Source organism: Macrobrachium rosenbergii, chromosome 41 (genome assembly GCF_040412425.1).
Source record: "Macrobrachium rosenbergii isolate ZJJX-2024 chromosome 41, ASM4041242v1, whole genome shotgun sequence".
Taxonomy (NCBI): Eukaryota; Metazoa; Arthropoda; class Malacostraca; order Decapoda; family Palaemonidae; genus Macrobrachium; species Macrobrachium rosenbergii.
In genome coordinates this window covers 41139493-41163358 of record NC_089781.1, presented here as the reverse complement: position 1 = coordinate 41163358, position 23866 = coordinate 41139493, and the positions used below count along the sequence as shown (strand labels likewise).

Here is a 23866-nt window from a genome sequence, read left to right as displayed (position 1 = left end):
TATCTCACCATTACCATTATTACAAATATTGACTCCCAAATACCTTTGTGATTCTCCTGTTTCTATTCCTGTAAGCTTATTTTTTCCCACATTTCTTCTCCACTACTCTTACACTAGTCCCTGTTGGTCTTTTTGTCTACCCGAATAGCTACTGTACCATCAAAAATATAAGAAATTCCACAGTCCATTCATGACCCATCGTATCGCATGACTTGTGTCCTCGGCTACTGTCATTTCTCTGACTTCTCGCGGCATTCAGAAGGCTCCACATATGATGATTTTTTGTCATAGCGTTTAAGATGTAATGTCTGTCGGTGGTATTGAAACGTCAGCTTTATGCATTATGCAAAATACTGCAGTAAAGTATGTGACAAAGACATACTGTAGGTCTGGTGTCTTTTTTTTTTTTTTATAAAAATACTTACAATTTTGGTTGTAACGTAATTGGGAATGAAACATTTCAAAGGGTTGCTTTTCTGCTTATAAACTGGCTAGGTATAACTGATGCCTACAATTATACGGACTATATGAAGGTAGCCTAGTGGCTAGATCACGTACAGCATTATAGGACAAACAAAATAAACATTATGTGGTACTTTATATGACTTGACATTAGTCTGCAGTAGACTGTTGTTTATTGTCATAGGGAAAATCGCTGTAGCTGGAAATACGATTGGAGGTGTCGAGAATTTTCTGACAGCAACTCAGTGAATCTGGCTCTTGCCCGATATCCTGGGCCGATACAAAATCTAGAAAAGACACCGACACTGAACCAGCACAAATAGGTGGCGGCTATACGAACACGAGGGCATTTTAAAGTTTACTACAAAAATAAACTATGGCAATGCAAAAATATACCCTAGCTATTCAGAGTTACGTTAATTACCAAAAATTACAATCAGTTTACACGAATATTACTTTAATCTTGGCTATAGCTGGGTTAACAAACACTGATGACCACGTGGTCATAGAGAAACACACAAATCAAACTCACAGAAAAAGGAATTGCACCGAGGTACTCAGCACTCGACTTTTACCCAGCCAGGGGGTGCGGGGGGCATGCCAATCCAACTTGCTGCCTGTCTCAAGCCCGGATAAATGGGTAGAGCTACTGCCTGGTCTAGCCAACTGAGTATGAAACAGTGGCAAAAACTAAATAATGAATCTCGAGTCAATAATGGAATGCAATAGGGCTAGGGCGTACTCTGTAAGCGGCACGCTGCAGTATCCCCTGACAGCAGTGAGAAATATGCAAAGGGTACCGCAGAAGTCACGACTGCGGCTAAAGGAGAAAGGATTGGAAAAAGAAAGGAAAGAAATAAACTGGAAATTGGAATGTTGGTAGCCTCACAGGAAAGGGAAGAGAGTTGGCTGATGTAATGCAGAGAAGGAAAATTATGATTCTATGCATACAAGAGACCAAATGGAAGGGAAAAAGTGCAAGAAAGCTTGGAGAAGGATATACAGTTTACTACATAGGGGAAGATACAAGGAGAAATTGGGTAGGAATTATTCTAAATCCAGATCTGCAGGAGAATGTTACAGAGGTCCATCGTATCAGTGACAGGCTCATTGGGTTAAAGTTTGTGAAAGATGAGAGATTATGGCCTATCATCTCAGCATACGCCCCTTAGCAAGGGTGTAGTGAAGAGGAGGAGGAGGAGGAGGAATTCAGAAGGAAATTATAAAGATATATAGAAAGAGTTCCAAGAGGTGAACTGTTGTTATCTGGGGACATGAATGCCCATGTAGGTGAGAGTTCTGATGGCTTTAAAGGAATACATGGAGGAAGAGGTTTTGGAAGAAGAAACCAGGAAGGTGATAGATTGCTGGAATTAGCAGAAGCTATGAATCTGGTAGTACTGAATACACAGTTTGAGAATGGGAGAAGTCATCTGGTAAAATAAAAAAAAATGGACAAAATGAGACACAAATTGATTATATTTTGGTTAGGAAGGAAGACAAGAAAATCATCATGGATTGTACAGTTATTCCAAATGAATATGTTGTAGCTCAACATGAACTGGTAGTGGCAGATGGTAGGTTGAAAGCAGTAGGGAAAAGAAGAGCCCCAGCCAGGAATAGGAGGATCAAAACTTGGAAGTTGAAGGGGGAGAAGGCAAGAGAATTCAGAAGTAAAGTGGAAAGAGCCAGAGAAGAGAGATATGCAAATGGAATGTCAGAATTGCCTGAGGAGATATGGGATTATATGGACGGGATTGTGGTTCCAGCAGTAGCAGAGGTGTGTGGGAGGACAAGTGGTAGGCAGCAACAAGAAAGAGAAACTTGGTGGTGGAATTAAGAGGTTCAAACAGCTGTGAAGGGAAAGAGTATAAGTCAGAAGAGGGTGGGAAGAAGATAACAACTGCCGAACAAGAGAGGAGTATAGACCGACAAAGAGGGCAACAAAGAGAAAGGTAGCGATTGCAAAGGGAGAAACCATAAGAGAGTGGTATGAGAAGATGGGAACACCAGAGGGAGAAAAGATTATCTACAGAATTGCAGAAGCGAGAAGAAAAGACAGTCAGGATGTAGGAGAGCTAGGAATTATTAAAGATGAAAATGGAAATATCTTAATTGAGGAAGAAGAGGTCAAGAGAAGATGGAAAGAATATTTTTCACAACTATTAAACACTGAGAATGAGTGTGAAGAACTGGAAAATGTTCCTCCAGTAGAGGGACCAATAGCAAACACCAGAGAGAGTGAAGTTGAGAGTGCTATAAAGAAAGGAAAAGTAAATAAAGCTGCAGGAATGTCAGAGTTAACAACAGAAATGATTAAAGCATTGGGAAATCTAGGCAAAGAGTGGGTGCACACACTGTTGGAAAAGATCTGTTATGTAGAGGAAATGCAAGGGACTGGAACAATAGTTGGATGATTAAAATGTATAAACAAAAAGGGGATGTGGGAACTACAGAGGAATAAAGCTTTTGGAGCATGTATTCAAGATATTAGAAAGAATAGTAGAAGGAAGGTTGAGAGAGTTGATAGATATACATAAGCAGCAGTTTGGGTTTATGAAAAGAAATAGCTAGTGGATGCTATTTTTGTAGTAAGACAAGTCCAAGAGAAATATTTAGAAGGAAACAGAAAAGTTTACATGTGTTTTGTGGATCTGGAAAAGGCGTATGAGAGGGTACCAAGAAGTGTCGTTTATTGGTGTTTGAGAAAGAGAGGAGCACCAGAGAAGTTGGTAAGATTAGTGAAGATGATGTATGAGGAGGCAAGAACCAGTGTACAGACAAAATATGGGGAGACTGGGGCATTCCCTGTGGAGGTTGGCCTCCATCAGGGATCAGCTCTGAGTCCATTCTTGTTCCTCATCGTTATAGACACTTTGACATCAGAATTAAGGAACAACGAAGAAGTGTAGGAACTGATGTTTGCTGATGATTTAGTCATTATAGCTGACACAGAAGAACTGCAAGAAAGGTTTTTAGCATGGAAACGAACCCTAGAAAAGAAAGGACTGAAAGTGAACATTGGAAAGATAGAGCTAATGATTAGTAGTAGAGAAGGACATGAAGAAGTAAACATTCAAGTGGAAGACGGTACAGGGCTAAAACAGAACGATGAGTATAACTGCTTGGGATCAATAATAGCAGAGGAGGGAGGTACTGAGAAAGCAGTGAGATAGAGAGTGAAAGAGGCATGGCAAAAATGGAGGGAAGTAACTGGAATTGTCTTAGACAAGAAAATCCCATTAAGGCTCAAAATGAAAATTAAAAGACAGTTATCAGTCCTGTACAATGATATTGGGCAGAAACTCGGTCACTTAAGAGGAAAGAGGAGGGACTTTTGGAAAGAACCGAGATGAGGATGGTGAGATGGATTGCTGGAATATCACAACTGGAAAGGAGGGAGAGTCAAGATATAAGAAGAATGTGTGGTATATGTAATGTAAAGGAGAAGGCTAGGGAAGCTCGATTGAGATACTATGGCCATGTAATAAGAAGAGAGGAGGTGGAACTAATCAAGAGAGCTAAGAACATGCCAGTGATGGGGGGGAGGAGTGTGGGGTGTCAACGGATCAGATGGACGAATGTGGTGAGGAGGGATATGGGTGAGGTGGGACTGGGGGAAGAAGATGCAAGGAGTAGAAATAGATGGAGAAAGTTGACTTGAGCGGCTGACCCTGCTATACAGTTGGATTAATAAGGTCGAAAGAAGACGACGACGACTCTGCACTACTTTAAATCTAACAATGTAGGCTTCGCTACCAATGACAAATTCTGAAAGTAATTCCGTATACAAAGAATGAATCCCGGTCGCTTACTAAGATACTAAAATTTTTTTTTTCTTTTTTTTTAGCTGATAGGTAAGATGGGTGAAAGAAGAATGAGGGCAGTTAGCTAGCTAACCATGGTAGGGAATAGTTTAGAAAGTGAAATATTAGTAAGAGTAATGTCAAGTGTGGTTTATCCACAATTTTATTTAGGTAAGGGTACAATTTTTCTAATATTAACATAATACAATAATAATTTTACATTATAACAAATTGGTAAGTTGTACATATTGCATATTTTGAATTTTATTTCTTATTAGTATAATAATATTTAAAACATAAAATAAAATAAAAAAATAAGTTCCAATTTCCTCATTTTAACCTTGATGTTAATTATCATAATGATTTTGCATGATACCTACATAGTAAATTCTAAATATTACTTTTTCACAAGAAATAATGGTTGAGGTTCATCACGATGAAGATATGAAGATACTCTTCTCCACCATCTGTGGTCTGTGTTGTTTGGGTGGTTTCTCTCTTCTGCTACGGATTCTTCTGCTAATTCACTGTTGTATTGATCTAGTTTGCTCCATATGTTGGTTGCCAGTCTGTATAATCTTTGATTAATTGGTTCTACTTTGTATTTTTTGTGCATTTGTTCTATATTCAGATCGTCATCTCCTTGATTATTTCTCACTGCACCTTAGTATCTTATTTTGGAATTTTTGTAATGCACTTATATTGGAAGTCGATGCTAAACACGTGGGTATTGGTGGATATTCCATTATTGGTCTGATTAGGCTTTTGTAGAAATGGATTTTGATATTTGTGTTCATATTCCTAAATCGTTTTAGCTTTGTATTTTGTGTTCTTGCTATTCTTAGCCTTTCTCTCACGTGTCTTGATATTCCTCCTTGTCCGAATTGCATTCCTAGTATTCTTGTGCTTTTAGTAAAATTCATCGGTTGTTGGTCTAACATTATTTGTGCAGGTTTTTAGCAGACACTGATACTTGTTGGAATTTAGATTAATTTGTCTTTATCTCCTACTTCTTTTCAAATTGATTTATTCTTTCAATTTGGTTCATTGTTTTTTGTGCTACTTGTCTTTTCAAAGTTGGATCCCTTTTTCGAGTGCGTTTTTCTGGGTGTATAATTATTTGAGTTATATCATCTGCAAAGCAGACATCAGTACAGTACTCTGGTGGTGAAGTCATATCTGATGTATATAATATGAATAGTGTTGGACTGAGTACAGATCCTTGTGGGACTCCACTTAGTAATGGGAATGGATTCCCTATGTAATTTTGTGACTTGATTCAAATCTAACAAATTGACTTGAATTAGGATTTAAACTAGTGAGCGTATACAACTTTATCACTGGACATAATACATGCCCACACAAAACAAAGGATGGCCTCGATTAAGACTGATGAAAATGACGGTGCGGGACTTGTATGTTCTATTGAAAGTCGGCCATCAACCGGCTTTCAGGTTTTAGGGCCTACCCGAAGAGCTTCTGGTTTGCTTGGCCGCTAGGGGAAGAGTGGGCAAGAAGTGCTCCGCAGCCGCGCAGCAGCTTATGTACAGTACGTCCCATTCCAGAATTTTCCAAAATTCCAGATTTACAAGGACCTTTCTACAATTAAGTTTCTCAGGTGCAAAACTCCTGTTAATTGAAAGTGCAACCTACAGTACACTTTCCAGAAATAAAGAACACGTTACAAATGAAATAACTACAGCCCTTTACAGTTCAGAACCATCACATACTTCTATGTCAGCCCCACTCGACGCTTAGTGGCACGTATGACTGCAATTTCTTCTGATATATTAAAATGACTAGATGGGAGTTTTATGCTGGCAAAATTCCTGTAGAAGATTTTGTCAACATTCTCTCAGCCAGACGGATCTAACAGACAAGGCAGCAAAATTACTGGACAACTTTCGGTTCTGATTTATGGCCTAGATACAACTGGAGGCCTCACAATCGCATCTGGCTTGCAGTACAAGCAGGATATTCCGTGCCTTACAATCATAAAATGCACAAAGGCAATGAAATGTAAACAATGGCACAACGGTTCTCCTCTCCCTTGGTAACACGCAAAACTATAAAATTATCTAACTATAATGATCCTTGGGCCTTCTCATAGTTCCATTTTGTTCCACCTTAAGTAAGTGTTTATACACAACACTCGAAAAACTCCATAGTTTACCCTCTTAAAGCCAATATTTCATTTTCTCTCCCGAAGGCTAGGGTCGTTTTCCTTTTGGGTTTACCCCTAACTCTGTCAACATTCATTTCATTCTGTTTATGGCTACTTTCTTCACCCACTTCTCTGATTCATGATCAGTTAGTTCGTGATTGTCAATACTCACCATTACAGGTTCACTATCATTCATAGTATGATCAATACTTCATTCAACACTTACGCGTTCGTCCTCGTTAGTCACTTCATTTGACACAACATCACAGTTACTGTCTTCATGTTGTTCATTTGTAACGTCACCTACAGAGCCGTCAGCGGAGTCTCTAGCGAACGTGTCATTCACTAAGTCTCCGCTGAGCAAGTTTTCTATGGTGACTTCCCAGTTTCTTCGCCATACAATTAGTCACGCCTAACGTGCCAGGTCACGCGTTTTCAATCAGTTAAACTATATATGTATTTGATCACCTATTATCAATTGTGTATCATGTATTTCTTTATTCGCAGGCATCAAGATTATATCTACATTGGAATTCTGTCTGTTTTTATATTGTAAACTGTACTTGCTCGCTGTATATCACTGTTAATTATTATTGACCTCAGGTCACACACAATCTCATTGTCTTTCGCGGCTCGGCGCCAGTCTGCCGCAATATAAACTGCCTGGATCTGTAATAAAGTAGCAGTCACTTTTACCTGCTCGTTTCTTTTGCACCTCTTACACATTCGCCTCTAACATGACAATGTGTTCGATCAGCACGAGCCATTCTTCACCTTCACACAAAACCTTCGCTGAACGAACGACATCATCCTCTCAGGGGTAGATTTGTATAATTCTTCCGAGAGGACAGAATTTATGACGTCGGTCGATCTTTTTTACTACAACAACGTCATTGTTTCTGAGTGGAGTCAGCGTACCAGGGTCGAAATCATGACGTTGGCGTAAGGCCTGTAGATACTTGGTGATACAACGTAACCTAAAGGCACGCAGAGCGTCAACTAATTTGAAGTATTCAGCTCGAATCTTCTTGGCGGTGAAAATATCAAGTATACCCTCGTTTGGTGCTGCAGCAGACAACAAATGGATAGTCCTACCTTGTAGAAGATGTGACAGACTGAGAACTTCATCCTCGCGGGCATCATCACAGTAAGTAAGAGGGCGGTTGTTGACGACACACTCCGCTTCTTTAACTAGTGTTCTTGCCTGTTCCTCATTAAACAAGGCTCTATCGAGTGAGACTGTCAGGGCATGCTTCGTCACTCTAATTAGTTGTTCAAACTTCCCGCCCTTCTTCTCTCAAATACGGCTGAGTCACATCCTTGTCGCAGAGGTCGGCTAACAAGTTGTTGAGGTCTTGAAGGTTGCATGATTGTCAGAGTATATAGCAGGTGGGGCGCTGTGACAGTTGGCAAATCTACGAAGGCACAGGATGAAGGTGTCAGTACTGAGGTTCGTCACCATATACAGGTAGGCGGCACACGTGCTGAGACACGTAATTAAGAGGATGTAAGCATGACCCTCCTGGATGTTGATCGGACCTGCATGATCCAGTTCCACATGGTGAAACGGCGTCGCCAGAGTCACACGAGGCTCGGTAGCTGGGGCTGAGGAGGTCGCTACATTGGAGCACTGAGCGTCCTTTTACACTCTAAGCATCTACTATCTTCTTAACTGATACTCTGACTGCTGGCATCCAACACTCTTGCCTGAATGTTGAGATAACTGTATTGACGCCACAGTGTAGGTTTATGTTATGAATATGTTTAAGATATAACATACCTAGTTTTCCCTTAGGAGCAACAGGATCAAGTCATTCTTTGTAGTACTAGAGTGTTTCAATCAATATCTAGAATATATCACGTCATTAATTAAATCTAAATTTAATTCTTGCAAAACTGACTATTTCATGAGGAGCTTCTCCACCCTTCTCTAATTATCTACACAAAGTGGGCTAATGATGGCGTTGTTCCACATAAGGTAGCTTTGTTAATGGATCATCTCTAATCTCCATGAATTTACAAATATTTTGCATGATACTGCAAAGAGAGCTGTAGTTGGATATACTCTCCCAAAAATGAAGTAATGAAGCAAGAGGTGCTGGCTGAAGTTCTCTCTGCAACTCTCATAGCGCAGACATTACTACTGACGAAGATGCATCGTCTCGTGGCTCATCAGTTGCTGCTAGGGGTCCTGGGATGTGCAACATGGCTGGGGCCCTTGCCCACAAGGATTTCTCAAGCAATTGTTTGAGGTCTGACCCGTGGAACAGTGCATCAGCTGGATTCTCCTTGTTTGAAACATACTGCAACTCGAATCCGCACTCCTGTAGGATAAATTATACCTTCCATGCCTTATAGACTATGAAAGTCCATTTCTTTTCAACCTCGCTACCCACCCATTCAATTGCCACTTTACTATCTCCCCAGATTGTTACTTTACTGAATTTAAAGGTTTGACTGAGATACTTGGCTAGTCTGGCCCCGACGAGTAAAGCCATCAGCTCCAGTCGTGGGATCGCTACAATTTGGCAGTTAAAAGATGGGTCTTCCCATTGACGTTTCTAGCATAAGCTACTCCCCATAAGCTTTCATGAAAGCATCGCAAAACACATGTCACTCTGAATTTTATGTTATCTATCTCTTGAAAATCAGTGAGTATTTCTCTTGCTTCTGCTACTCTCTCAGGGGTTAGTACATCATCCCAACCCACTTTCTCGTTCCACAGAACTTGCAAAAAGTTTTTACTTCAAACAAAAATTTGGGAAATAAGACCTAAAGGGTCAAAGTTGGAGACCACTAAGAACAGGATCTTTCTTTTGGTGGGCACCCATTTATCATTTGCCATTCTCTTCCCTTTGATGGCTTAAGTGATCAAGTGTCAGATTCGAGATTCCTAATTATTCCAAGAACTGGAATTTCTACTGGGGTCTTCCCTCATATTCTTTACTGAATCATATGTTTTGAGAAAATTTTCAGTGTAAAAATGCTTTAAGAGCTCTTCTCTACCCTCCCTCTGCAGATGAGTTTGTGACTTGCTGCAAGAGGTAGGGACTCGAGGTTACACCAAATACTACTGCTTTAAACTCTTAGGTAATAATTTGGGATGAATTTTCTGGCCACAGAAAAGGAGCACATTTTGCATCTTTACGGTCTAAGAGAACGCGGTGAAACGTCTTAGAAATATCTGCTGTTACAGCATAAGGCTTGGACCTGAATATCAACAACAAATCAAACAACGTTTCTACTAAGTTAGGGCTGGCATACAGGCACTCTTTAAGTGACCGTCCACCACTTTGCTTTGAAGAAGCATTAAACACAACTCGTAGTGATGTAGTCTCGCTTTCTTTAATTACCCCAAAGTGAGGCATATAATAGCCCTCGACGACTCGGCTGGTTATTTTTCTAATGGACCCGTTAACTACATATGTTTGAATCACATCGGAATATTGCTGACGGTACACGGAATCACTACTGAAATGAGCTAACGATTTCAAGTGAGCAATTGCAAGTTTATAATTGGTAGTCGGCCTCTCGCAATCATGGAAAGGCAGGCTGACCTGGTAACCTCGTAAGGTTTGCTTAACGCTGCTCACAATACATTGCATCGTGGCATGGTGCGAAACAGTAAACTGCTCATCGGGCTAAATGTCTGGCGTATCTAATCTCCACCACTCATCCATGTGATGCTCTGTTTCTTGAAACCTACACACACGTAGTGTTCCTACAATGGACGTGTCAACGCCCTGTCTAGCCCACCCTGGGAGTCTCCCATAAGGGGATACCCCATTAGGTGTTACAAATAAATTGATACTATCAAATTTTTCTAAGCCATACACAAAATGATTGAAATAATCGGCTCCAATCAGGATCTATACATTCTCGAGTGTGTCACTTTCAACCTCCTGATCAGCAAGTGTGTAACCCTTCTGTAGCAAAATTTAATGTTCTCTTACATTCATCAGCCCGAAGTTGTGAATGGGCGTATTTACTTTATCATGAACTAACAACCATAACCTCAGGACTCGCTGGCCTATTTTCAGCCAGCATGCTACCAAATTAAATTCTCCCTCAATCACATCAGTTGCAAAGGGTGCAATATTCGATGAAACTTTTTTGACAACAGGATGGTCTAATTCAGCGGCCAAACGACTCCTAATAAAGCTCCTTTGGCTTCCGGTGTCGAAAAATACTTGGGTCACTTGTTCCTTATTATTGCTATTACGAATAGTAACTGATGCAGTTGGCAATAAAGTAGGTTGCAAGTCCATGCTACTAATATAATTCAATCGATTAGCAGTTACAGACAGCTTCTTGTCTAATTTGTTACATTGATTGTTCACATTACGTTTTCTCTTCGTAATCTGTTTTGACTGGATCTGATTATGAATGGCGGCTTTAGACACAAGGTTAGATTTAGGAACAGTGTTACTAAACTCGGTTTTTTTTACCGAGGCGCATTCGCACAGACTCGCAGGGGTGCCCTTTTATCTCGGAAGAGTTCCCTGCTAGCTGATTGGTTGCAAGTATTTTGTCCATAATAGCATCATTATTTTCAAATAATTACCAAGTAATGTGAATCGAAATTTATTTATTAACCTAAATTTCTCCTTCAGATATATGTTTTGTCAATAAATAATGTTAACGAATAAAGAGATAATAAAGTATTGTGATGGTAAGTCTAAATTTAATAACAACACCCCCCGAAGTCAACGACAGGAGCTTGTTTTCGGATGCACGCAGCATAATTTTTTTACTTTTCACATATTTTAACACCAATTGGGATAAATTACCCTAAGCATAAGAAAAACATGTTATTATAAACTTTCTTTAAATATCAGAATCTACTAAAAACATGAAATTAATAAAACTCGCTATTAGTGAAAACTTCCCTGGAGGTAAAAGGAACAGCCTGTGGCGGCCTGGCGGGAAAACTATCACAGGTGATTGTCATTGCAGCATTTTCCTGATTTATGTCATTGCAGCTTTTTCCTGATTTATGTAAGTGTTGAAATCAGTGTTATGTTATTAAGATTACTTTAATGGCTATATCTGCAATTAAATAGTTTCTATGCTTCTTTTTGTAGGTGCACACTAATAAAAATATATTTCTCAGAAATTAACAACTTACTCTTTCATGTAAGTTACAACAGACAATGCGAGATAAGAAAACTTTTTTTTTTTTTTATTTTGCGTTCTGTTCAGGACACATATAAGGTTAACACGAGTTTTGCGGATATTTTGAGAAGCAAAAGAATATGTGACTGAGTAGAAAATGTACTATACACATATACATTTTAAGGATTAGTAGGCTATATGCGTCTACTGTCAAATACCGAGGCGGGGATGGAAGGGAGGGTATCGCGGTTGTAACTCGGTGAAATTATGAATTCGTTTAATTATGATTTATATGCAATTTATGGAACTCTACAGTATCCTCAAACCAAAAATAGTGCTATTAATAGAATCTATACCTTTACGATAAAATTAGCAAATCCTTTCTATACGGACTTACATCATAGGCCTACATACACCTAGCTTATCTTATATCAAGCATCAGCTACTGTTTACTGTTACTCCTTACCTTAAAGAGTTAAGCAAAATTTATTGCAATTGTCAAAAAATGGTGTAAGACACAGACATAGGCTAGCCTAGTTTGAAATGTGTGCAAGAAATAAAGCCATAATAAGGGAAGTACATTATTATTATGTAAAAGAAAAAAATAGCGTCTTCATATTTATCATCTTATTTATAATAATGATATAACAAAAGGCTTCAGCACAAAAGCCTATAAAAGATATGTATCTGAAAAGTTTTCTTGCCCATCAACATTTGCTGGCATGTGGATACCATATGAATAACTAGGCCTACCTATCTAGGTAATTCTAATAGCCACAATACCCTCTTAACTTCAGGTAATAGACAGGTAATAGACTTTTATCCTTCTCGTAGCCAGGTCGGCAACGTGACCTCCTTGTGATTAAGATGACCCGGGTTCGTGTCCCGCGACCGGCAAATCACAAGTCTCTTCAATTTCTTGTGTTTGGATGTCACGGCTTCGTAGTTACAGGCATATCCAAAAAAGTGCGAAAAATTCGAGAAGTTAAGAGGTCATTGTGGCTATTAGAATTACATATGTGTCAGGTAAAAGTGACCAGTAGATTCTACATATATATTTCAGCCTAAAAAGCAATAAAAACGATTGCCCACTTGGCTACGATGGTGAGGATGGGTCTATTCCAGCTCTAATAAATATACCTGAAAAACGACAGGTATATATATGTACGACAGGTAATAGACTTTTATCCTTCTCGTAGCCAGGTCGGCAACGTGACCTCCTTGTGATTAAGGTGACCCGGGTTCGTGTCCCGCGACCGGCAAATCACAAGTCTCTTCAATTTCTTGTGTTTGGATGTCACGGCTTCGTAGTTACAAGCATATCCAAAAAAGCGCGAAGAATTCGAGAATTTAAGAGGGCATTGTGGCTATTAGAATTACATATGTGTCTGGTAAAAGTGACCAGTAGATCCTACACACACACACACACACACATATATATATATATATATATATATATATATATATATATATATATATATATAGTAAAGCCCAACAATCTGGAGTACACAAAAACCTGACTTTGGCCCTCTATAACTCTGGAAATATTCCACTAACTGGGATGAAACTCTAGCTTTAGAGTTTTCCTATTAAGCTCTCTAATCGTGCTAAATTTCATTGAAATCCGTTACGCCGTTCCAGAGATCCAGATGTTGATTTTTGGCGTTCAGGGGATGAGGGGTCGGGTGTGGGTGGGTGGGTAAGTGGGTGAGTGGGTGAGGGTTCTAACACATCTGTGGAGCAATAACAGTAAAAGATACAGCCGTGAAACTTAGTTTTTCTAAAAGCTCGTTGTCTGGAGGTGTGCCTTTCTGGGTTTGTTTTTTGAAGTAAAGGTACAGTGGGCCATTCAAAGTATCCCCAAAATTAAAATTTCCTAATGCTCATGTACGGACTGCTCACAATATTAGAAGAGATGCCGTTTTCTTAATGTGTGTAAATGGTAAGTGGTATTAAGAAAAGCTTACCGACTTACTCTCAATTATCTCTCTATTTATATAATACTAAAACTCCCTTTCTTCTTCCCTTCCGCCTACCCCTCCCCCTCACCTTCCATCTTCCCTCCCTTTCCTTCTTCCATCTCCCTCCCCCTTCCTCTCCCCTCCCCCTTCCCTTTCCCTCCCCTCCCCGAGCACAAGGTCGAATGTTAATTTAGATGTGTCCTCACCTTCCCCTTCCCTCTTCCCTCCCCCTCCCTTTCCCTCTTCCATTCCCCTCCTCCTTCCCCTCCCATCCACCTCCCCCTTCCTTTCCCTAACCTCCCCAAGTATATATATAGTAAATTTAGTACACACACACACACACACACACACATATATATATATACATTTAATTTAGCTGTGTTCTCTGCCACTCCTTCCCTTTTCCCTCCCCTTCCCTCTTCCATCCCCCTTCCCCTTCTCCTCCTCCTCACCTCCCTCCTCCACCCTTCCCTTCCCCTCTCACCCCCTTCCTCCTCCCCTCCCCTCACTTTCCACCTTCCCTCCCTCTCCCTTTCCCTCTTCCATGCTCTCCCCTTCCATTCCCCTCCCCTTCCTCCTCCTCCCTCCTCCTCCTCTCTCCATTCCCCGTCCCTCTCCTTCCCTCTTCCATTCCCCTCCCCTTCCCCCTCTCCTCCCCTTTCCTCCTCCCCTCCCACTCACCATCCTTCTTCCCTTCCCCTCCCCTTCCCCCTCTCCTTACCCTTCCTTTACACTTCCTCCTCCACTCTCCCTCCTCCTTCCCCTTCACTCTTCCATCCCCCTTTCCCATCCCTCCCCTTATGCTCCCACTCCCCCTTCCACCTTCCTCTCCTTCCCCATCCCCTCCCTCGCCCCCTACTCCCCTCCCACCTTCTCTCCCTTCCCCTCCTGTCCCCAGTCACCCTTTCCCTTTCCCCTTCACTCTTCCTCCCCTTCCTCCCCTTCCCCTCCCTTCCCTCCCCTTCCCCTCCTCCCCCCCCCTCCTTCTTCCCCATTCCCCTCCCCTCCCCTCTTCCCTCCCCTCCCCATCCCTCTCTCCCTTACCTGTTCCTCCCCCTTCCCTGCAAACGGGGTTGGTGTTGTTGTAGACTTTTCCTGACTATTATTAGTAGGGTTAATTTAGCTGTGGGTATGGGTTTGGGTATGGGTATGGGTATGGGAATGGTATGGTATCAATATGGGCATGAGTATGGTATGGATATGGGTATGGGTATGGGTATGGCTATGGGCACTGGTACAGGTATGGGTATGGTACTGGTATGGGTAGAGGTATGGGAAGGGTATGATACAGATAATGGTATGAAATGGATTTGGGTATGGGTATGGTATGGATGTGGGTATGGGTTGGTATGGGTATGTATATGGGTATGGCTATGATAGGGATATGGGTGTGGGCATTGGTATGGTTATGGGTATGGTACAGGTATGGGTATAGGTATGGGTATGGGTATGGTAGAGATATGGGTATGGGAATGGGTATGGAATGGATTTGGGTATGGGTATGGTACAGGTATGGCTATGGGTTTGTGTATGGGTATCAGTATGGATATCGTACAGGTATGGGTATGGTTATGGGTATGAAATGGATTTGGGTATGAGTATGGTACAGATATGGGTATTGGTATGGTATGGGTATGTGTATGGTACAGATATGGGTATGGGTATGTGTATGGGTATTGATATGGGTATGGTATGGCTATGGGTATTGGTATAGGTATGGGTATAGGTATGGGTATGGGTATACTATGGGTATGGGTATGGTTATGGAACAGATATAGGTATGGGTATGGTTATGGTATGGATATGGGTATGGGTATGGTATGGATATGGGTATGGATATGATACAGATATGGGTATGGGTATGGTATGGATATTGATGTGGGTATGGGTATGGGCATGGACCTTTTATTAAAAATGTAGTAAATAAAAAAGTGACCCAACGGGTCACTGATGGACCATTATAATATTAAAACCCTGAAATTTTTGTTTGTTTGTTTGTTTGCACACTGAAAGGTAAAAGGTGCTGGTGCTGTTCGTAGAATATTATTAGTTGGATTAATTTAGCTGTGGGTATGGGTATGGTATGGATATGGGTATGGGTATGGTATGGATATGGGAATGGGTATGGTGCAGATATTGGTATGGGCATGGGTATCATTATGGGTATGGGTATGGTACAGGTGTGGGTATAGGTATGGGTTTGGGTATAGGTATGTCTATGGGCATGGTATAGATGTGGGTATGGGTATGGTACAGGTGTGGGTATAGGTATGGGTTTGGGTATAGGTATGTCTATGGGCATGGTATAGATGTGGGTATGGGTATGGTATGGATATGGGTATGGTACAGATATGGGCACAGGTATGGGTATAGGTATGATACGGATATGGGTATAGGTATGGGTATGGGTTTGGGTATGGATATCTGTTAAAAATGTAGTAACTAAAAAAGTGACCCAGAGGGTCATGGGTGGTCTAGTCTCAATTAAAAATTATCACACAAGTTGAATTTACCTGCACGGTTTTGGTTTTTGCGATGGTTGATCTACCCTAAATAAAGAGCCTCAATAGTTAGAATGTTTTTACACACACACACTATGTATATGTATATGTATATGTATATGTATATGTATATGTATATGTATATGTATATGTATATGTATATGTATATGTATATATATGTATATGTATATATATATATATATATATATATATATATATATATATATATATATATATATATATATATATATATATATATATATATATATATATATATATTCCAGGCGAAGATATATGAAGGCATGCAGCAGGGGTCGACAAAACACATAAAAAAGGCCATAATTTATTTATACGAGACGTTTTCACATGTACTATGTGCATCTTCAATCTGCAAATATAACAAATGTCGTTAAAATTTACAAAAAATATTTTAAAAGATAAAGTTAAAAGGAAAAAAAATATTTATAAAAATTAAAATTAATAAAACTTGAAACGTATACAGTAAAAAGAAACCAGTGCTGAACAAACCATTCAAAGGAGGAGGAGAAGAACGAATGACCAAGACCTGACCCCACCTACTAAGACTTCAGTTATGCTAGATAAAGAGGAGAAGCGGAAACGTTAGAGTTCAAAGACGGAACAAGCCGTTTGACGTATAAGGACTCAAGGGTGGTTAGGTAATCACTATGGCTTGTTCCACCAATAATAGAGAAATGTTTTTATTTATTTCGATTTTTACATATGGAGGCATGGTTCTTTATATTAGAAAATTCTGGTTTACTCATTTTCTGACCCGTTCTAAAACTGTATCCCACATGACTACAATATCTCACCTGCAGTAACCTACGGCAAGATCCAACATACATACCGGGACATCCCAGGCACTTGAATTTAGATCTCATGAAGGTCTGCAGTTTGTCCTTGTAGCCAAAGAATACACCGACCTTGAGTGGATTGATTGGGATAAATTATTGTATCTTAAGGCAGCCAAATTCCTGTTCAATTATTTGTTTAAGTTTGGCTGAAAACTTGTAAAAAATAAACGGGATTGTTGCATATATATTTTCTTTAAGACATTATAAGAGGGTGACGGATTAGAGAAGTGTTGTGACAGTAGTCTGTTAATGACTTTAAAAACCAAATTTTCAGGATAGGAGTTCTGTAAGGAAAATTTGACTAAAAATAAAATCTCAATATGAAAAAGAGACCAACTTGAAGAATATCGAAGAGCCCTATAAACTAAAGTGTATATGGAATTTAGCTTAAAGTTCTCAAAACATGAACTATAGAAGTTGTTAGCAAGTCCAGTGCATGTTTTTTTCCTATACACAGATGTAGTAAATTCACCATTGTCTCTGCTTACATTGATATCTAAAAAAGGTAAAGAGTTGTTGCTTTCTTTTTCCATGGTAAAGTTTATATTTTGATGTTGCTTATTAATATGGTCCAGAAACATCTCTCTATGCCAAGGTTCCTTGAACAACGCAAATGTGTCATCAACATATCTTCTATAATAGACAGATTTACACACATCCGGTCAGTTAGTTAAAAATGTTTCTTCTAACTTTTTAACTTTAACTTTTAAAATAGTTTTTTTGTAAATTTTAACGAAATTTGTTTTATTTGCAGATTGAAGATGCACATAGTACATGTGCGAAACGTCTCGTATAAATAAATTATGGCCTTTTTTTATGTGTTTTGTGGACCCCGCTGTATGCCTTTATATATATATATATATATATATATATATATATATATATATATATATATATATATATATATATATATATATATATATATATATATATTGCATAATTATGCAGCAAGGAGCTGAGATGACCATTATCACGGAGAAACCACAACGGTCTAAGAAAACTATATCTAAAATCTTTGTTCTAAAATTTTCTCGATCTAAGGCGTTGCCATTGCAAAAAAAGGACTGAAATCACGGGCAAAAAAAGTGATGAAATCACAAAAGGGTAGTAAAACCCAGTCACAAGAGACAGATAAATTATGATGAAAGCGAAAAGTAGAAGTAGGAGTCTTTTCTCAGTCAGTATGGAAAGCTAGTGCCATTGTAATACGCATATTGAATTGGCTTCGGTTTGGACGAACCACCGCTGATGATGTGGAAATTATGCAAGAGCGCCTGATTCCAGGTTTTTGTTGAACATTACTCTAGTCTCGCAACAGCAACAATCGGAATGAGTTCGCCCGTATTGTTGTCGACGACAAAGAAGAAAAAAGAAGAAAAAATCAGAAAAATTTTACTTACAAAGAAGCGTTGCATTTAAGTGACCGCGCGCTTCTGAGTGGATACGTTTACTACTGTATATATCTTCAAATTGCGTTGCTTGGAGAAGTGCCAGTGTCTATCTCTTCAGGTATGGTTAGCGTTGTGCACTCACTTTTTTATACTGATTGAGAAAAGACTCCTACTTCTACAGTACTTTTCGCTTTTTCATAATTTATCCGGATGCGGAGTAAAGCCCTGCGCCCTACCCCTTCCTTTGTGCTCTTGATTACCGTTTATCTTCCGATTTTGTCCAGCTAACCGAGGCACCCTTGCATATTTCTGGTAATAGATTAGACCTCATATTAACAGATATTCCAGATATTGTAATGTCCAAGATCTGTGAGTATATAGGCACTTCTGACCATTGTGAAATTAAGATGAACTTATCTGTCAAACCATATATATATTCCTAATGCCACCATTGGACAAACGGTCTAGCTGAAATCTAGAACCAACTGGGAGTGCATTACTGAAACTTGTCAGGCACTTAATATTTCAGATGCTATAACTGATCCAGAGCCCAAGAAGAAGTTAAATGAAACGCTAATGACTATTTTAGTAAGGTATGTCTCTAGAAAGGTCGTCAAAATTAGGAAAAATGATCAGCCACGGTTTAATGATGCATGTAGACTAGCCTACCATGACAAACAAACTGAACTCATTGAGACAAAATTGTTTACATGAAAATTATGACCTTTTTGTTGAGTTTTGCCTTGCTGCAAATGAAATATACCAAATAGCTGAGAGAGATTACAATAATTCCTTGAAGAGGAAACTTTAGGGAACTATTCAGCCTCGTCTGTCGTGGACCAAATTAGCAATCTACCTTAGGGCCAGGTTCGTCTGCCGTTCCATCACTACCAACAAATGATGGTGGACTGATTACGGGCCCTATTGAAAGGCTGAACTTCTTCATAGAGCTATTGAAATTAGCTAAGGAATTAACTGATATTTGTCATCCTGAACCTATTCTTACAAAATTTGCATTTTGCTTTGGGGATGTTAAGAAAATTCTTGATAATCTTGATAGCTGGGATGGAGAAGAGCCTGGTGGGTTCTTCGCTTTGTTTTTAAAAAGGTTACTGTGTTGTCTTCCACGGCTAGTAGATTCTATAGATTTATATGTCGACGTAGTATCTTTGAGGATGAGCTTAAGCTTAATGATACACTGCCTGTTCCAAAGAGTGGCTATCTGCAGACTACAGTAACTACAGGACAAGTTCTAATCTCTCTGTGCTCTCCAGGGTTGCAGAAAAACTTATTTTTAAGCAATTATTTAAGTATGTGTAATCTAAAGGATTCTTATCTGACAGTCAATATGCATGCAGGAACCAGTTAGGTACCTGCGATGCTCTTGTATTTTTGACATGCCAATTGCAAGAGACCCTCAAGTGATTCAAATGGATTTTAGTGCTACTTTCGATGTACTAAATCAAAAAGTACTTATATATAAACTTCAGAATTTTGGCGTGGATGAATATGTTTTAGGAACATTTCAAGATTTCCTTACAGGTAGGCAGCAGTGAGTTGCTGTTAATGGGACTTGAGTGAGCCCAGATCTATTGTGTCTAGACTCTGAAGTTCCACAGGGTAGTGCTCTTGGTCCACTGTTATTTTTAGTGTATACAAGTGATATGGTTGTTGGCCTGAAAAACAAGGTTGCTCAGTATGTCGACGATACAACACTTTGTCTCAAGCGGACACTGACCGTATTGGTGAATGATGTAGTTGGTCGGGTATGAATGAAGCTGAACTGAAGTAAAACGAAAAAACTATGGATTAGTAGACCTTGTAAAGATTTTCTCCCCACCCACTTCTTCAGATGGTTGGGACCCTGTTAAATAAATCTGAAGCTTTAAGTAACTTTTGACTCACATCTTACCTTTCAGAAGCATTTAATGATAGTGTCAGCAAATGCCGCATGACAGTTAGGTACTGGAAGTAAGGCCTCATATGTTTATAACAATGATAAAATCAGTGCAACCTGTTTTAGATCATTTATACTACCTTTACTTGAATACTGCCTCTGCCAGAGATTCATCTCTTTTAGAGAGAGTGGTTCGCGGTGGTAGGTTTCTGTGTCTTAATACTGACAGTTATGACTTGGACCATCGACAGATGGTCCTTTGTTTGTCAATTTTTCATTATTTGTATTTAAACAGAGAGCTTTCACATTCATAATTGATTCCCGATACTCTTCTTCTTCCAAGAGCGACCAGATTTGCTGAGCAGCAGCATCAGTATGTTGTAAAGGTGCTTAGCTGTCGAACTTCTTAGTTCCAGAGGTCATTTATTCCTCACACTGTTGGACTATGGAATAGTCGTCCTGAGGATGTTGTGTAACTGGAACCTCAGCTGTTCAAGCGAAGATACACTGCATTACCACCCTAAAGGAATTCTCCTTGTAGTTTGTAATTTACTTACGCTTTCATCTATTCATTTATTAATTTGTTAATTTATTTTCTCTTTTCTAATAACTGATCTCTTTTTTCTGCATATCCTTCTACCTTCTGTTACATCTTCCGAATGAATATCATACGCATATTCATTGAAAGCTTGAATTTCAAATTGCTGGTCCCTATGGATTTGCTCCATATGAATAGGGTTCATTTTATGCATAATAATAATAATAATAATAATAATAATAATAATAATAATAATAATAATAATAATAATAATAATACTAATAACCTACGTCGAAAAAACTTACAGAAAAAAAGAAAGAATGAAGGGGATAATGCTCCTATGAAATATGATGCCCATAGAGACAATTTGGGCGGGGTGGGGGCGGGGTGGGGGTTCTGTTGGTGTAGGTAGAAGGGGGGGTCGCCTGGGCACCCTATGGGGTTCATCGGCGGAGGCCTGGTGGGGGTCCAGGGGCCAAAGGCCCAGGAAGCTCCAGGATTTTAGGAGTAGGCTACTGTTTGCACTGTAAACAATTGTACTTTCCAGAGATCAAAGCAAGATAAACAAACATGCATACATTTGAGTAATTTAATGAAAACAAGTACACTCAGAATAAGTATCTAGTCTTTATTTATAATTAGCGAGTCCAGTTGCATTCGCCTTGTGTCTTTTGTAAACAGCTTTACAACTCTTTCAAGGTTTACCTCCATGTCTTAGTGACTCTGCAGGAGAGCCAGGGATGCAAGTCTTGTTGGTGTTCAGTTTATTTTAGTCCACCTTGAGTATGTTTTTAATTTTCTTTGTAAGCCTAGTGTTGTCATAAACGCTAGATGTTGTCATGAATGTTGATGTTGCAAAATTGCATTTTCCTTTATGCCTAATTTGCAGTTCTGTAATATATTTATTGAGTTTCTTTACAGGAGTAGTGACATTCATTTGCGTATTATCTTTTTCAAAAGTATTTGGCAGTATCGTATTGATAGTACACTGCTTGTTGTGTGTGCTTGACAGGTTGTTGGAACTCCAAAAAGCCAAGCAACTCCATGTTTCATTCTTGGCTTGTTCTGTCGTCATGTAAACCTTGTATTGTACATTCTTACAGTGACTAAAAGCCAACTGATTATGAAGATATCATCTTTGCTTCCAAACCAACCAAGTTTTAACATTGGTTATGGGCCCAGTCACAAGTGAAGATGAGAAGACAGTTAGCGGTGTACGGTAACGGTACATTAGGCTGTGGTAATCGTTTGTTTTGGGCAGCTGTGATTCGACGGAGTACCAAGGCTAGTGATACGCAGGATTAATGTAGAGCCTCATTAGCAGGGACAGAGTTGGTGGGTTACTGTCATTTTTGGTGTGCTGTTGTCAGCTGTGGATGTCAGTGGAGTCCTGTCATCATCAACTGTCGTCGTTGTAGGATTACTGTCATTTTTGGTGAGTTGTCAAGAGAAGATACCCAGTCATGGAGCCCGGTAAAATTACCTTAGTACCATTAAATGAGAAGAATTTTGCTACGTGGAAAGTGCAGGTAAAATGCATTTGGTAAAAGATGATTTGTTCAGAATTGTGGAAGGGACAGAAGAAGCTCCTTCTGCAATAGATGCTGCAGCTGTTTGGAAGTTTGAATTGAGAAAAGACAGAGCTTTAGCCACAATTGTGTTAGTGGTAGAGCCTAGACTTCTTTACTTAATAGGTGATCCTAAAGATCCAAAAGTGGCATGGCAGAAACTGCAGGATGCATTTCAGAAAAAGTCATGGGCCAATAAATTCAGGTTAAAAACAAAATTATACAGTCTGAAGCTGAAGCCTGGTGATGATTTACAAGGGCATCTTAAAACTTCTGCAGAAACTTTTGAAGAATTAGCAGTTATTGGTGATTCTGTAAAGTCCTCGCTCAACGGGTTTTCTATGAAGAACCTCCCGTTTTCTATGGTGCCTTCACAGCTGACCCTACGTCGTGGTACTCAGCCTTCTTATCATTATGAAATTGTACATTTATTACCTATTCATTTTTGCCGTTATAGCGTATGTGCCAGAGTATTTTTGTGACTACTATTGTTAATCATCACGTTATCTGTATGTACCTGTCCTGTTTTATGTAGAGAATAGTTTTGACCTCAGGTTGTAAAGTCCGCTGAGCAAGTTTTCTTTGGTGACTTCCCACTTTCTTCGCCACACAATTTGTTATGCCTAACGTGCCAGGACACGCATTTTCTACCATTTAAACTTTATATGTATTTGTTCAACTGTCATAAATTATGTATCGTATGTTTCTTTATTCGCAGGCATCAAGACTGTATCCATATTGGAGTTCTGTATGTTTTTGTATTGTAAATTGTACTTGTTCACTGTATATTATTGTTAATTGTTTTTGACCTGAGGTCACACTCAATGTCATTGTCTTCTGCGGTTCGGCTCCAGTTGGCCGCTATATAAACTGCCTGAATCTGTAATAAACCAGCAGTAACTTTACCTGCTCGTTTCTTTTGCATCTCTTACAGTGGTGACCCCCTGGAGTATCCTGGAGCCATTAGCGGACCGACACGGCGACTCAGTCTTGGCTCCAGGAACTCTCCAGCGCTCTTAGTGGACTAAACACGGTGCTGTAACCAGCGTTTGAGCGTGCTGACTCTTGTTGGCAAAACCACCAGCGTCACTAACGGACTCACACGGCGCACGAAAGTGTGTTCTGACGTGAGTACCCCACTCCAGTAAGAGGGCAAAGAGCGAGCATGGACGTGGGCATCCCCTCCTTCCTGCAGTTAACCGCAGACCTCGCGGACTCGGAGGTCTACCTTCCTCCCATCTCGCCTGTCCCCGCACCAACGCCCTCCCGCACCTCCACACCCATGCCAGCGCCCCGAACACTCCATGGCCCGGCAACACAGTCGCGGGCCGCCCTGGCCATAAAGTTGCCACCTTTCATACAGGGGAACCCAACGATGTGGCTGCATAGGGTCGAGAGCCACTTCAGGGTGGCGCACCTGACAGACAAAATTCTGCAGGCCGACACGGTCCTTAACGCCCTCCCGGAGGAGGTATACAGAAAACTCGTCTCGCGGGTGCCCGACACACACCCCCTCACATACAACGTCGCGAAGAAGGTCCTCCTCGAAACATGCTCCCTACCTATCGCCGAGTGGGCCGCCCGTGCT

General features: G+C 40.0%; 1 protein-coding gene across 1 annotated transcript; it reads left to right on the top strand.

The window, feature by feature from the left end:
• The first annotated feature begins 2462 nt into the window (after window positions 1-2462).
• On the top strand, window positions 2463-2879 carry LOC136827119 (uncharacterized). Its single transcript, XM_067084878.1, has one exon. The coding sequence runs from the start codon at window positions 2463-2465 to the stop codon at window positions 2877-2879; it is 417 nt and encodes a 138-aa protein (XP_066940979.1).
• The last annotated feature ends 20987 nt before the right edge of the window (window positions 2880-23866 follow it).